General features: G+C 31.6%; 1 protein-coding gene across 1 annotated transcript in view; it reads right to left on the bottom strand.

Annotated features, from left to right (window-relative positions):
* The window catches only part of CCDC178 (coiled-coil domain containing 178), a 383,416-nt gene that overhangs the window by 306,139 nt on the left and 62,241 nt on the right, over nucleotides 1–15,036 (bottom strand). The window contains exon 9 of the mRNA XM_059039646.2: nucleotides 10,536–10,689. Within this exon, the coding sequence (XP_058895629.1) occupies nucleotides 10,536–10,689 (154 nt within the window). The remainder of the gene's footprint in view (nucleotides 1–10,535; nucleotides 10,690–15,036) is intronic.

Genomic DNA, 15,036 nt, shown 5'->3' with positions numbered 1-15,036 from the left:
AATTAGAATTGAAAAAGAAGAACTTACAACTGACACGGCACAAATACAAAGGATCACAAAAGACTACTACAGCAATTCTATGCCAATAAAATGGACAACCTGGAAGAAATGGAAAAATTGTTGGAAATGTACAACTTTCCAATACTGAACCAGGAAGAATTAGAAAATATGAATAGACCAATTACAAGTAATGAAATTGAAACTGTAAATAAAAATCTTCCAAAAAATAAAAGTCCAGGACCAGATGGCTTCACAGGTGAATTCTGTCAAACATTTAGAGAAGAGCTAACACCCAACATTTTCAAACTCTTCCAAAAAATTGCAAAGGAAGGAACACTCCGAAACTCATTCTATGAGGCCACCAACACCCTAAAACCAAAACCAGACAACAAAACTACAAAAAATGAAAATTACAGACCAACGTCACTGATGAATATAGATGCAAAAATCCTCAACAAAATACTGGCAAACAGAATCCAATAACACATAAAAAGAATCATACACCATGACCAAGTGGGATTTATCCCAGGAAAGCAAGGATTCTTCAGTATACACAAATCAATCAATGGTATCCACTACATTAACAAATTAAGGAATAAAAACCATATGATCATCTCAGTAGATGCAGAAAGAGCTTTTGATAAAATTCAACACCCATTTATGATAAAAAAAAACTCTCCACAAAGTGGACACAGAGGGAACCTACCTCAACATAATAAAGGTCAGATAGGACAAACCCACAGCAAACATCATTCTCAGTGGTGAAAAACTGAAAGCATTTCCTCTATGGTCAGGAACAAGACAAGGATGTCCACTCTTGCCACTCTTATTCAATATAGTTTTGGAAGTCTTACCCAGGTCCATCAGAGAAGAAAAAGAAATAAAAGGAATACAAATTGGAAAAGAAGAAATAAAGCTGTCACTGCTTGCAGAAGACATGATACTATACATAGAAAATCCTAAAGATGTCACCCCAAAACTACTAGACCTAATCAATGAATTTGGTAAATTTGCAGGATACAAAATTAATGCACAGAAATCTCTTGCATTCCTATACACTAACAGTGAAAGATCAGAAAGTGAAATTAAGGAAACAATCCTATCTACCTACCATCAAAACAAAAAGTATAAAATACCTAGGAATAAACCTTCCTAAGTAGGTAAAAGACCTGTACTCAGGAAACTATAAAACACTGATTAAGGAAATCAAAGATGACACAAACAGATGGAGAGATATACAATGTTCTTGGATTGGAAGAATAAATCTTGTGAAAATGACTAGACTACCCAAAGCAATCTACAGATCCAAAGCAATCCCTATCAAATTACCAATGGTATTCTCACAGAATTAGAACAAAAAATATTACAATTTGTATGAAAACACAGAAGACTGCGAATGGCCAAAGCAATCTTGAGAAAGAAAAATGGAGCTGGAGGAATCATGCTCCCCAACTTCAGACTATACTACAAAGCTATGGTAATCAAGACACTATGGTACTGGCACAAAAACAAAAATATTGATCAATGGAACAGGATAGAAAGCCCAGAGATAAACCCACGCACCTATGGTCACTTAATCTATGACAAAGGAGGCAAGACTATCCAATGAAAAGACAGCCTCTTCAATAAGTGGTGCTGGGAAAATTGGACAGCTACATGTAAAAGTATGAAATTAGAACACTCCCTAACACCATACACAGAAGTACACTCAAAATGGATTAAAGACCTAAATGTAAGGCAAGACACCATCAAACTCTTAGTGGAAAACATAGGAAGAACACTCTTTGACATAAATGACAGCAAGATCTTTTTTGATCCACTCCTAGAGTAATGTAAATAAAAACAAAAATAAACAAATGGGACCTAATGAAACTTAAAAGTTTTTGCACAGCAAAGGAAACTACAAACAAGATGAAAAGACAACCCTCAGAATGGGAGAAAATATTTGCAAATGAAGCAACGGACAAAATATTAACCTCCAAAATACACAAACAGCTCATGGAGCTCAATATCAAAAAAACAAACAAACCAATTAAAAAATGGGTGGAAAACCTAAACAGACATTTCTCCAAAGAAGACATACAGATGGCCAAGTGGCACATGAAAAGCTGCTCAACATCACTAATTATTAGAGAAATGTAAATCAAAACCACAATGAGGTATCACCTCACACCAGTCAGAATGGCCATGATCACAATCTACAAACAATAAATGCTGGAGAGGGTGTGAAGAAAAGGGAACCGTCTTGCACTGTTGGTGGGAATGTAAATTCATACAGCCACTGTGGAAAACAGTATAGAGGATCCTTAAAAAACTAAAAATAGAACTACTATGTGACCCAGAAATGCCACTGCAGGCATATACCCTGAGAAAACCATAATTCAAAAGGACACATGTACCCCAATGTTCATTGCAGCACTATTTACAATAGCCAGGACATAAAAACAACCTAAATGTCTAGTGACAGATGAATGGATAAAGAGGATGTGGTACATACATACAATGGAATATTACTCAGCCATAAAAAGGAATGAAACTGGGTCATTTGTAGAGATGTGGATAGACCTAGAGACTGTCATACAGAGTGAAGTAAGTCAAAAAGAGAAAAACAAATATCATACATTAACGCATACATGTGGAATCCAGAAAAATGGTACAGATGAACCTATTTCCAGGGCAGGAATAGAGACGCAGATGCAGAGAATGGACATGTAGACACAGTGAGGGAAGGGGAGGGTGTGACAAATTGGGAGATTAGGACTGACATATATATACAACCAGGTGTAAAAAAGATAGCTAGTTGGAACCTGTTATAAAGCACAGGAAGCTCAGCTCAGTGCTCTGTGATGACAGATGGGTGGGCTGCAGGGGGCTGGAGGGTGGTCCAAGAGGGAGGCGATATATGTATACATATAGCTGATTTTCTTCCCCATGCAGCAGAAACTAACACAACATTGTAGAGCAATTATATTCTAATAAAAAAGTAATTGAATAATATTTTAAAGTTATACCCAAAAATATTAACTAAAATTTTAGCAATGACATAGACTATAGGCTTTTTTCCTAACATATACAAAACCAACACAACAATGAGAAAATAACTGAATTTATAAGATTGTAGCATTGTTATCCTTTAAAGAATACTATTGGAAGCAACCAATATTTACAATAGTTAATACACAGGAATTGTCTCTAAGAGCAGACAGTGGAGTACAAGAAATCCATTGGATGATGGAGATAATATTTACAAAATCACAATGGACTGTTTCATCTAAAAGTTAATCATAAGGCACCAAATGCATACAAAACAATAGTGATTTTAAGTCTGTGCTATTTATTGCAATGCCAGTAAATTTTCTTAGCTATTTCACTCATCAATTATAAAATTTCCAAAATCTATCTCTTTTATAATATAGATAATGTTCGATAAAGACAAAATCAAGGAATTTTCATTCCAAAGAATAAGTAACTTAAATCACAAATGATATCAAGGGGAAAACCCCCTAGATTTAAAACAATGTAAACACCAAGAGTCATTATGTAGTTTTTGTTAATGTTTTAAGTGATGAATCAATGGCAATATCAACAACATTTGAAGTGAAGTAAAGAGTAAAATAGTATAAGCCACATCTTAAATTACAAACTAGTTGCCACACAAGCTCCAGTAGATAATACCTCTATAGGATTAATGATATGAAAGCCAAGAAATTTACTTAATGGAATTACTGTCTTTAAAAAAGTGAGCTGAGAAAAGGACAAAGTTAAAAGTTTTCAGAATTTTGGAAAATGTGAAAACGCAGGCAAATCATTTAAGACTTATCAGAAATATAAGGCAGATGATTTTTACTTGAACTTGTAATACTATACCACGATTCAACTTTCATTATTTTTCCATCACAATATTTTTCGTTAAAATTAGTAGTTAATATTTTAAAGTTTTAGAGACATTTATAACAGCTTTGTTTATAATACTTAAAAACTGAAAACATACTAAATGTCCAGTAACAAGGGACTAAGAGACTCTCAATGATTAAAATTATATTGTAAAATATAAGATGATTTTGCAATAAGTTTTTATATAAAGAGAAACATGTCATCATTACTGTATGCATATAATATCCTTTTAAAACATACTACAAGCCTGTCTATATAAAACAAATATTAACAGTGACTATATTTAAATAGTGAGATCATAGATCAGTAATTTCTTCTACTCACATGAGTGTATTCTAAACTTTGAGGGATAAAATTAAGTATTTGTGCCATTCAAAAAGTGTCTAAAATAATTTTAGGTAATAGTTTGTGTAATGAATCCCACCAATTTTATGAGGATCATAAGGAAGAAAATAGGATCCATTAGTAGCAACTGCAGTGTAGTATAGTGGTGAAAGCCTGACTGGAAATCACCTGAAGTGGGATTGCAAGGAGAGGAATAGAAACAATGAACACAGAAAATCCTTTCAAGGGGTTTTGCTGCAAAGTATAACAAGAAATACAATTTATCTTAGGGAAAGATTTAAAACCACAAACATGAAGCATTCAAAACAGGAAAGTGGAAACTAAAAGGAAAGAGAATAAACTTAAAGAAACAAAAAGAAAATTATAATTATGGAAACATACATTAACATTTCAGAAGTTGGAAAATTGTAGAATTACTAAGTCCAAGAGCCATCTCTGTTTTTTAACGCAATTTTTAAAAATTTGAAAAATCTCATTTAAAAAGTGAAAAATACACATACGATTAGAAATAAGAGATAAGCTAAAGTATAAAAGAGAATTCTATATCGTATTATATTACATTTGAAATTTTTAATCCATTTGGATTATTTCTAGGACCATTAAAAATTATAAATGAATATCAAGGATAAATACATAGCCTGATAAGACTAATCATCATAAAATAAAACAACTGTCCATGAAAAATAAAACAATAATTCAAACAATCTAAAAAAATTAAAAGCAACAGTCATATTTTCACCAAGATGTTCTACGAAAATTTTAAGAAAAAGTTATTTAAATCTATCTTAATTCTCCAGGTAACAGAAAGGGAGAAAAGCTTCATAATTCATTTACAAAACCAGCATAATCCTGATAAGAAAATCTATCAAATATAACACAAATTAAGAACACTGAAATACAGACTAACTTATGAATATGGATGCAAAATCTTAAATAAAATAATTGCAAATCAAACTCAGCAGTAAATTAAAAGAATAAACCATAACCAAGCAGAGTTCACCCTAAGAATTTAAAAATGATTTAATTTTAATATAATACATCGTTTCAATAGGTCAAATGAGAAACCATTTAAAATCATCTTTACAGATGCTTACATTCTGTGAAAGTAATCATCTATTCCTCATAAGTTTTTATAACCTGAGTATACTTTTTAAATCTTTAAAATGATAATGAGCATATGTTTGAAATCAATAATTTAGATAACATTAACAACTTCTTTAAAATAAAAATTGAAATAAAGAAAGCCAATTTCATAGATGTTATTTAATATTTTATACATATGTCGCACGATAAAATATAGACATAATAGAGTAAAACCTTATGGTGAAAAAAATTAGCAATGTGTAATTTTATATATGTTACCACATTTTATCCACATAACCCATAAATATTGTATAATAAAACAATAACAAAAATTGCATTGCAGTTTGGCTGTATCAGTTCATAACTTTCTGTCCATGAGATAAATCACTCTGCTTCTTTAGACTGGTTTCCTATTCGGTACATTAATAGTATTAATAATAATTATTAGCTTATTTATTTTTAATAAATAAACTGCTTAATTTGAAAGATTTTGAAATAAAAATATTAATCAAAAGGTATAGTTTAATAGGTGTTTTGTGGTGTTTGGATTTATACTTAGAGTGCCTAGAGCAATAAGTTAGCAATAAATATTAAATGTCTACTAAAAAAGACATCCAAAAATATGAAAATATCATATATGTAAGAGGAATTCGCTTATTTACAAACTTTATCTGTAAACTAAATTATGAAAAAAATTTTGTATGCCTGTCATTGTTTAATAAAATATGAAAATCACAAAGGATTTCTATATCTTTAAACATCATATTTGTATTATTTTATCAAATGACTGGATAAAATGAAACGTAGATAGCTGTTTCTTTAATATCACAAGAAACAAAGAGTTGCAGATGATGAAATTGTATTCTAAAAAAATATTCCTGAACTATGGGAGAAGTAGACTTCAAAGAAAACATGGGGAAAAATTATAGAAAAGCAGCTTTACTTCTACATTTAAAACAAATTTGATCTTGACAATATTTTTAAAGTACTTAACCAATTTCAAGATGTTTTCTAGGTTACAAAATCCATTGTTTGCAGAAATGAGACAGGAAAAATGTATTTTCATAGATACAATGACAACACTAGTTAGAGAAAAGTGTACATTAATGAGGTAAAGACTCTAAATTGAAAGCATGATATGCCTTGAAATTTTAAAAGATCAGTTAGGTTGTGTGTGAAATTAGGCAGCACAAATCTTTTATTTTTCTCTTGAACTAGAAGTGCCGATTGCATACCAAAAAATAATGCACGGAAATGATGCACATCATTGCTTTTAATTGAGTGCTTAATATGCCCACTTTGCAAATCTAGCTTAAAGGTTTTTATAATGAGGAAGATACAGAAAAAAAGTATATCTAAACTTCATCATGTTCTCATCTTCTCTATAAAGTATGATAGCCCACAAATGATTTCCATAATTGAAAAATACTACTAACTTCATAAATACATTCACAGTATCTCATCAAAAATAACATTTTGTTATGGAGGGCCAGACTTGCCATTTTAGAAATGATCAAAAAAAAAAAGTGACTTTAGGTTTAGTGGATGAATTTTCCCTCTTTGAAAATATTTTATTACCAGTGATATTTTTATAAATGATAAATTTTAACATGATTAGAAAATTGAGGTCATAACTATTTAACATGATATTATATATTTTTTCAATGTCTACAGTCTACATTCCACCTAATCAAGTGCTTTCCAGACTCACAAGGTGAAGTTATTTTCCCCCATTGCCCTTCCTTCCTTCCTTCTTTCCTTCCTCCCTCCTGCCTCCCTCCCTCCCTCCCTTCCTTCCTTTATTCATTAGTTAATTCACTCATTCTACAAGCCTAATATGGCTTCTTTTGAACGTCTATTATGACATTTTATTGAGTGCCTAATATGGGACAGGCACTGTGCAAGTTACACGAAGAAAACAAAAATCACAATGCATCTCCTGTCTTTAAAAAGCTTATAATCTAAAAAGAAGTATTCAAGTAATCATTGATTTCAACAGACTGTTGGTGCCAGTACCAGTACAAGTATGGAGGTAAACACAGAGTACAATGAGAGTTCAAAGCAGACAGAACAAAGTGAAGAAATGGTTTCTCCAAGAATTTTCCTTCCGTTTTCCAAGTTGAAGTTTAAAATGAGAGGATTCAGCCAGACAACAGTAGCATTGAGAAGATGAGCTGAGTTAAACACTGACATCATAATCAGAGGGAACAGTATTTATGAAAAGCTGGAAGAAGGAAACCCATGGCACATTCTGGTGTCTTGCAGTTTGTCTGGTAGCTAGAGAATAGTTAGAGGGAAAGAGGCAGCAAGAGAGAAGTTGGAGGTTGAAAACAAGGGCAGATTCCAGAGAGACTTGTATTACTACCTATTTAAGATCAGTTTCTTCCAACTTACTCATCCCAACTCATGCCCTCTGACACTTCAGCCCAGTGTGTTTTAGTTTAGTGTTTTTCAGCCCTTGCCTATTTCTGGATTCTTCTACATTGCCTATGCAGTGGTGTAAGTCACTCCCATCTTAACTCCGGTGCATATCCCCTACATTGCATAAATAAAAACAAAATACAAAAATTTTCCAGGAAAGAAAATTTTGAGAAATTCCAATCTAGCTTGCTAAAGAAGCTTGTAAAAGATACACTTTAGTAACAAGAAAAAAAGCAATGTCAATTAGAAATGTCTGATAAAAAGAAAGAGCCATGTGTTAAACTGGGAATGAATATTATCAAACATTTATTGTGTAAATTAGTGAGAAATTATCTTAATACAGGAATTACTAAATAAGATAGGCATAACATGATGGAAAATAGAATATACGCCAGGAAAGGATCATATGGTCCTTAAACTGTTCAAAAAGAATTTAATGATGTCGACTATGCTTCACATCTGTAAGTGAAATATGCGTTCCAAAAATTCTAAAAATTTATAGCCCCAAAACATATAAATAAAACACATCTTAAGAAAAAAATCAATTAGAAACATTCTAAACTTAGTTTCATCTAAAATATGGCTTCAAATTATGTAAAGCAAAAATATGGATAGAAAAAAATGAAAATAAGGAAATACACTATCATACTGAGATATATTTTAATACAGCTTTCATAGCAATTGATCCATTAGTCAGAAAATAAATCAGAAATATAAAAGAGTTAAATAACTCAATTATCACAGTTCACAAAATGAACCTATGTAGAACTGCACTCCACTCTCAGAGAAAGCATTTTTCCAAAATCAAAAATTTATACAATTTACCTGTATATTATGAAATAAATTAAGCCTTAACAAAATATAAATAATATCTACCATATATAATACTTTATGAACAAATCAGAATTACATTAAAAATCAATTCAAAATAAATAACTTTAACATTTAGTGCAGTTAGAAGGGTTAATCTGTCTGACTGATCACAGGCTGACTTTGCAGAGAGAGTCTGCATTTGACGAAGTTCCAAGAAATTGGTTAAGGTCCAATTTAGTAAAACTACCTAAATAAATGGAGAGATAGATCATGTTTGTGTTTAAGGACCCCATCATAAAGATTTCATTTCTCCACCATATAATACATAAATGAATGAGATTCCAATCATAATTCCAATAAAATTTATGAAGGAAATGAACAAGAAAATGCTGAAATTTAATGGAAGCACAAAGGTCAAGAATAGCCTAAAACTCATAAGGAAATGTAAGACTGGGGGATTCATCATAATAGATAAGCAAAGCTCATAACAGAAGTTTATTAATGTAGACATTAAGTATGGAGATAAACATGTTAAGTAGATCAAACAAATTAAAAAGAGAATGGAAAAAGAGATCCAGACAAAACAAATAAGGAAGTCCCATATGTGAGAAATGATTCTAAATATTAATATATAAGTAAATACAGTAAGGTATAACAATTTGTTTTCTATATAAGAAAAAATGTAATTGGAACCTCACTTCACACCATACCAATACATGAATTTCAAATTGATTATGCTTCATATCTGTCAAGTAAAATATACATTCCTAAAATTCTGCAGATAGTTTATTTCTTCTAAACTTGTAAATAAAAGACAGAATGAGAAAAAACTCAATTTTGAATATTTTAAACATATTTAATCTAAAAGCATTACGTAAACATGAAAAGCAAACTTTCAAGCCATTTAGAATAAAACACCAAAGAATATTTTTTGACTCAAAGGTATAAAAAATTTGTTTTAAAAGTTCAGAAAAACATAGCTCAAAGGAAAATATTTATAAATTTTACTACATTAAAACTGAAGTTTCTCTTCATCAGCAGTTACCATAAAGAAATGAAAGAAGATTGGGTGAAAATATTTTTAACATGTAACTTTAAAATATTTAGAATCCATAACATAAAACAAATTCTTACAAATCAATTTAAAAAAAACCAACGCTCAATGTATAGGGTAAAAACCATGAGCAGGTTTTTCACAGAAAAGGAAATACAAATGACCCTTCCCCCAAAATGCCATTAAATATATGATCAGTCTCACTATTAATTATAGATTAATTTAAAAAGTCATAATGAAAACATAATTCAAGAGCCTTATAATAGAAACTGGCAAAAAAACTCATTCTTAACTCTAGGTAGGAATGCAAATTGATGCAGGAATGTGTATATTATTGCCTTTTACTGAACTATTATTTCTTTTCACCATTTTATTATTTCCTTTTACTAGCGTTTCCTTTTACTAAAGTGAATGAGATGCAACCGGAGAGGAAGGCAGAAAAGATGAATCATAAGGGAAAATCAGTGAGACACCAAGTGAGAGAGGACTCAGCTCACCATTCTTGAAGGGAACCACCAGCCAGGGGATGCAGGTAGCTTCTAAAAGCTGAGAATGATCCCAGGCTAACAGCCACCAAGGAAACAAGGACCTCAGTTCTAAAACCACAGGACGTGAATTTTGCCAAAACTGAATGAGCCTGAAAGCAGATTCATCCTGGAGTCTTTAGAAAGAAATGCAGGGCTGATGACACCTGATGACACAGGAACGATCTGGAGCAGAGGAACCAGCTGAGCTATGACCCGGAGAAACTTTATGATAACTGGGTACTGTTTTAAGCTGCTAAAATTCTGGTAATAGGCAATAGAAAACCAATATAGACAGAAACTGGCTAACTGTCATTTAATTATTAACAGAGAATAAGTTCAAATAGCCATGGCACAAAGCTAATGTCAGTATTTTTTTAATTTTAATTATGAAAACTCACCATTTTTGATAAAGCAGTTAATTCATTTTTTGATGACCTTGTTTCCTTCAATACTTCAGTCACTGCCTCTTTATTCTCCTCAATATTAATATTAATATCTTGTATTGATGTACAGCAGAAATTAAATAGACTGTTAAGTTTATCTATCTCTTTCCTAAGAGAAAAAAACAGTTGATTTTATCTGCACTGAAGGGGAAATTTTATTTTAACTTATAGTTGAATTAGCTTCTGACTTAACCATGTAGATCAATGTAATTTATCTATTCCTAAAATTTTTCCCATCCCAAAAAAACTCCTGAAAAGTACTATTTAGATATAAAAAGTAAGTAGTGAAAAAAACTTCAATTTATGTTTCTGATGGAAAGGAACTGAGAGAAAAGTGATTTGTAAATTATTTTAAATAAACCACCTTTTGATTTGATTCCAGGTGAGAGACCTAAGCACCTTTGATTCAGAGGTTGGGTAGTACAGGGATGGAAAGGGAAGAAAAAAAGAAAGAGGAAAAAAATAAGAGAAGAGAAGAAGCTGTAAAAGTGGAAAGACCACACATTACTAAAGCTCTGGTTTACTGTCTTATCTCCCTCACAGTTACAGAGCTAAAAAGCGGTAAATTGCAGCTTAGGAAAACAAGGGGCCTATTTAAGAGAAGTAGTTGCCAAGAAGATCTTTTTCCTATGCAACATGTCACAGAAAAGACCAGTGCTAATCTGTAAAGCTACATAATCCTTTATCTTATCTGGTAGGTAGAAAACACATTCCAAATATAAAAGTCACTTTAAAGCATGGTCTTAGAGTTTAATATATGAAAAAAGTACAGTGAGAAAATGACAAAGTTATAATTTGCATAAAATATTAGCAAGTAATACAGATAAGCCCAATTTTTAAAGACACTATAAACAAAATAATAGAGTGGGAGATTTATCTGAAACCCATATAAGAGATCAAAGATTAAATCATTTGTGTGTAATAAAATCCTACAATGCAATATGGAATGGAAAACTTAGCCAAGAGACAAATGAGCAGAGAAGATAAACAAGAATTCACAAGAAAATAAATGCCAATGGCCAATAAATATATGATGTGTTTAATGAATTGGCCCAGGCTATGCTATCATGCATAAGACTGATTTTAGGAGTAGAGTCAAATGGAACTGAAAGATATAACTGAAACTAAAAGATATAATCTCACAATATAAATGAAAATTAAAGCAACAAACAAACAGGCAAGAACCTTCTCCTTTACCCTTCCATATCTGGAGAGTACAGGCTTCCTATCAGAATTCTAGAAGCCAGATCAATAATGAGAGGTTGGGAGGCTGAGCATTTAAAATGTACATGTTTGGTTAAATTTCCTTCTTATGAAGTTAATTTTTCTTCTCTCAGTGGTATCCATTTCCCCAGTCCACATAATAAACTAGATTTTGACTAAGAAGTGAGCAATTGCCCAGTGTCATGGAATGCAGGAGCTAAGTATTATTTTAGTTATCTCCTCATCCCTACTTCCTGAAGCATCAACTGCTGCCACCAATTCCTCAGCCTTCTAAGAAGTTTTCAGTGTAAAAGTTTGTTACTAGGTTTGCCCCCACTGGTACTTTAGATTTCATCATTCTTGTATCTGCTAAATCAGAATAAATTTAGAAGAATAAAATGGGAAGAATAATTTTACCTGTTAAGAATTACTATAAAGTAGAGCAATCAAGACACCAAAGAATATATGCTGTGTGTTTCCATTTATATGGAATTCAATAACAGACCAAACTAACCATGGTGATAGAAGTCAGAATGGAGATGACCTTTTTAGGAGAATAGGAGAATGGTATGGACTAAGAAGGAGAACAAGAAAAAAACTTCTACTATGCTGGAAACTTTTTATATCTTAACCTGGGGCATGGTGACATGAGTGTATGTACATATACATAAAAAATCATCAATTTATACATTTAATAGCACACATAATCATGTTTCTATATGTCTGTTAATTCTAAAAAAAATAGTGAAGGAAAATTAAACATATCTTTAAAATTTTATTTAATAAAGCATTTATGACTCCACTGATGCTTATAAAAGAACTTCTGGAGAATATACTTAAATGAGAAGAAAATTAACGAGTAAGTTATATGGTATAACAAATAATAATGAGTAAAGGAAGTAATAATAATATGCCTTATGGTCTATCTAAATATTAATTATAAAAATCACCAGCTAATTCTTACATTCAAAATTGAGAAAATTTTAGAAAATGTTACAAGATGGATAATGTTGTATTTGTAATTAATATGGACTAACATGTGTTTGTGCCAAATAGATTAATGAAAAACTTCTCTTGTCATCAAGAAAAAGAGAGAGGGCCCCCTTCCCCACAGAAAGAGAAATGAACAATGAGAAGTTACAACTGACACCACAGAAATACAAAAAGATCTTAAGAGATTACTAAGAACAACTATATTCCAATAAAATGGACAACCTAGAAGAAATGGACAAATTCTTAGAAATGCACAATCACAGAAGACTGAACCAGGAAGAAATACAAAATATGAACAGACCAATTACCAGTAATGAAATTGAATCAGTAATTTTAAAACTCCCAGTGAACAAAAGTCCAGGACCAGGTGGCTTCACTGGTGAGTTCTATCAAATATTTAGAGAAGGGTTAACACCTATCCTCAAACTATTCCAAAAAACTGCAGAGGAAGGAACATTTCTGAACTCATTCCACAAGGCCAGCAACACCCTTTTACCAAAACCAGACTGAAATATCACAAAAAAAGAAAATTACAGGTCAATATAACTGATGGACACAGATCCAAAAATCCTCAACAAAATATTAGCAAATGGAACCCAACAATACATTAAAAGTATCATACACTATGATCAAGTGGAATTTATCCCAGGGATACAAGGATTTTTCAATATCCACAAATGAGTTAATGTGAATAAAAATCATAGGATCATCTCAATAGATGCAGAAAAAGCTTTTGACAAAATTCAACATCCATTTTTGATAAAAACTATTAAAGTGGGAATACCTCAACATAATAAAGGCCATATATGACAAACCAATAGATAACATCATACTGATTGGTGAAAAGCTGAAAACACTTCCTCTAAGATAGGAACAAAGCAAGCTTGCCCACTCTGGTCACTTTTATTCATCATAGTCTTGCAAGTCCTAACCATAGCATCAGACAAGAAAAAGAAATTTTTAAAAATCCAAATTGGAAAGGAAGAAGTAATATTGTTGCTGTTTGTAGATAACATGATAGTAATGATAGAAAATCCTAAAGACACCACCTGAAAGCTACTAGAGCTCATCAATGAATTCAGTAAAGTTGCAGGATACAAAATTAATATGCAGAAATCTGTTGCATTTCTCTATACTAACAAACTATCAGAAAGTAAAATTAAGGAAACAGTCCCATTTGCTCTTTCATCAAAAAGAGTAAAATACCTAGGAATAAACCTTTCTAAGGAGGTAAAAGACAGGTACTCAGAAAACTATAACATGCTGATGAAAGAAACTGAAGACTACACAAATAGATGGAAAGATATACTGTGTCCTTGGATTGGAAAAATTAATATTGTAAAAATGACCATACTACCAAAAGCAATCTACAGATTCAATGAAATTACTATCAAAAGACCAATGGCTTTTTTCACAGAACTAGAACAAATAATTGTATAATTTTTAGGGAAATACAAAAGAGTGCAAATAATTAAAACAATCTTGAGAAAGAAGAACAAAGCTGGAGGAATCATGCTCCTTTATTTCAGATTATACTGCAAAGCTACAGTATCGAAACACTATGGTACTGGAACAAGAACTGGCATATAGATCAATGAAACAGAACAGAGAGCCCAGACATAAATTCACACACTTACGGTCAATTAATCTATGACAAAGGAGGCAAGATGTACAATGGAGAAAAGACAGTCTCTTCAACAAGTGGTGCTGGGAAAACTAGAGAGTTACATGTAAAAGAATGAAATTAGAACATTTTCTCACACCATATACAAAAATAAACTCAAAATGGCTTAAAGACATAAATGTAAGACCAGAAACCATAAAACTCCTAGGAGAAAACATAGGCAGAACACTCTGTGACATAAATCGTAGCAATATTTTTTTGGATCTGTCTCCTAAAGCAAAGGAAATAAAATAAAAAACAAACAAATGGAACTTAAATTTTGCACAGCAAAGGAAACCATCAACAAAACAAAAACACAACTTACTGAATGGGAGAAAGTATTTGTTAATGACATGATTGATAAGGGGGTTAATATCCAAAATATGTAAACAGCTCATACAACTCAACATCAGAAAACAAGTAACACAATCATAAAATGGGCAGAAGACCTGAATAGACATTTTTTCAAAGAAGACGTACAAAAGGCCAACAGGAAATAGTGATTAGAGAAGCTAAAAAAAACAAAAGGCCAACAGGCACATTAAAAAATGCTCAACATCATTAATCATCAGATAAATGTAAATTAAAACCACAATG

Source organism: Kogia breviceps, chromosome 15 (genome assembly GCF_026419965.1).
Source record: "Kogia breviceps isolate mKogBre1 chromosome 15, mKogBre1 haplotype 1, whole genome shotgun sequence".
NCBI lineage: Eukaryota > Metazoa > Chordata > Mammalia > Artiodactyla > Physeteridae > Kogia > Kogia breviceps.
Note: the sequence above shows the minus strand (reverse complement) of the source record. Positions and strands in the feature narration are given on the sequence as shown.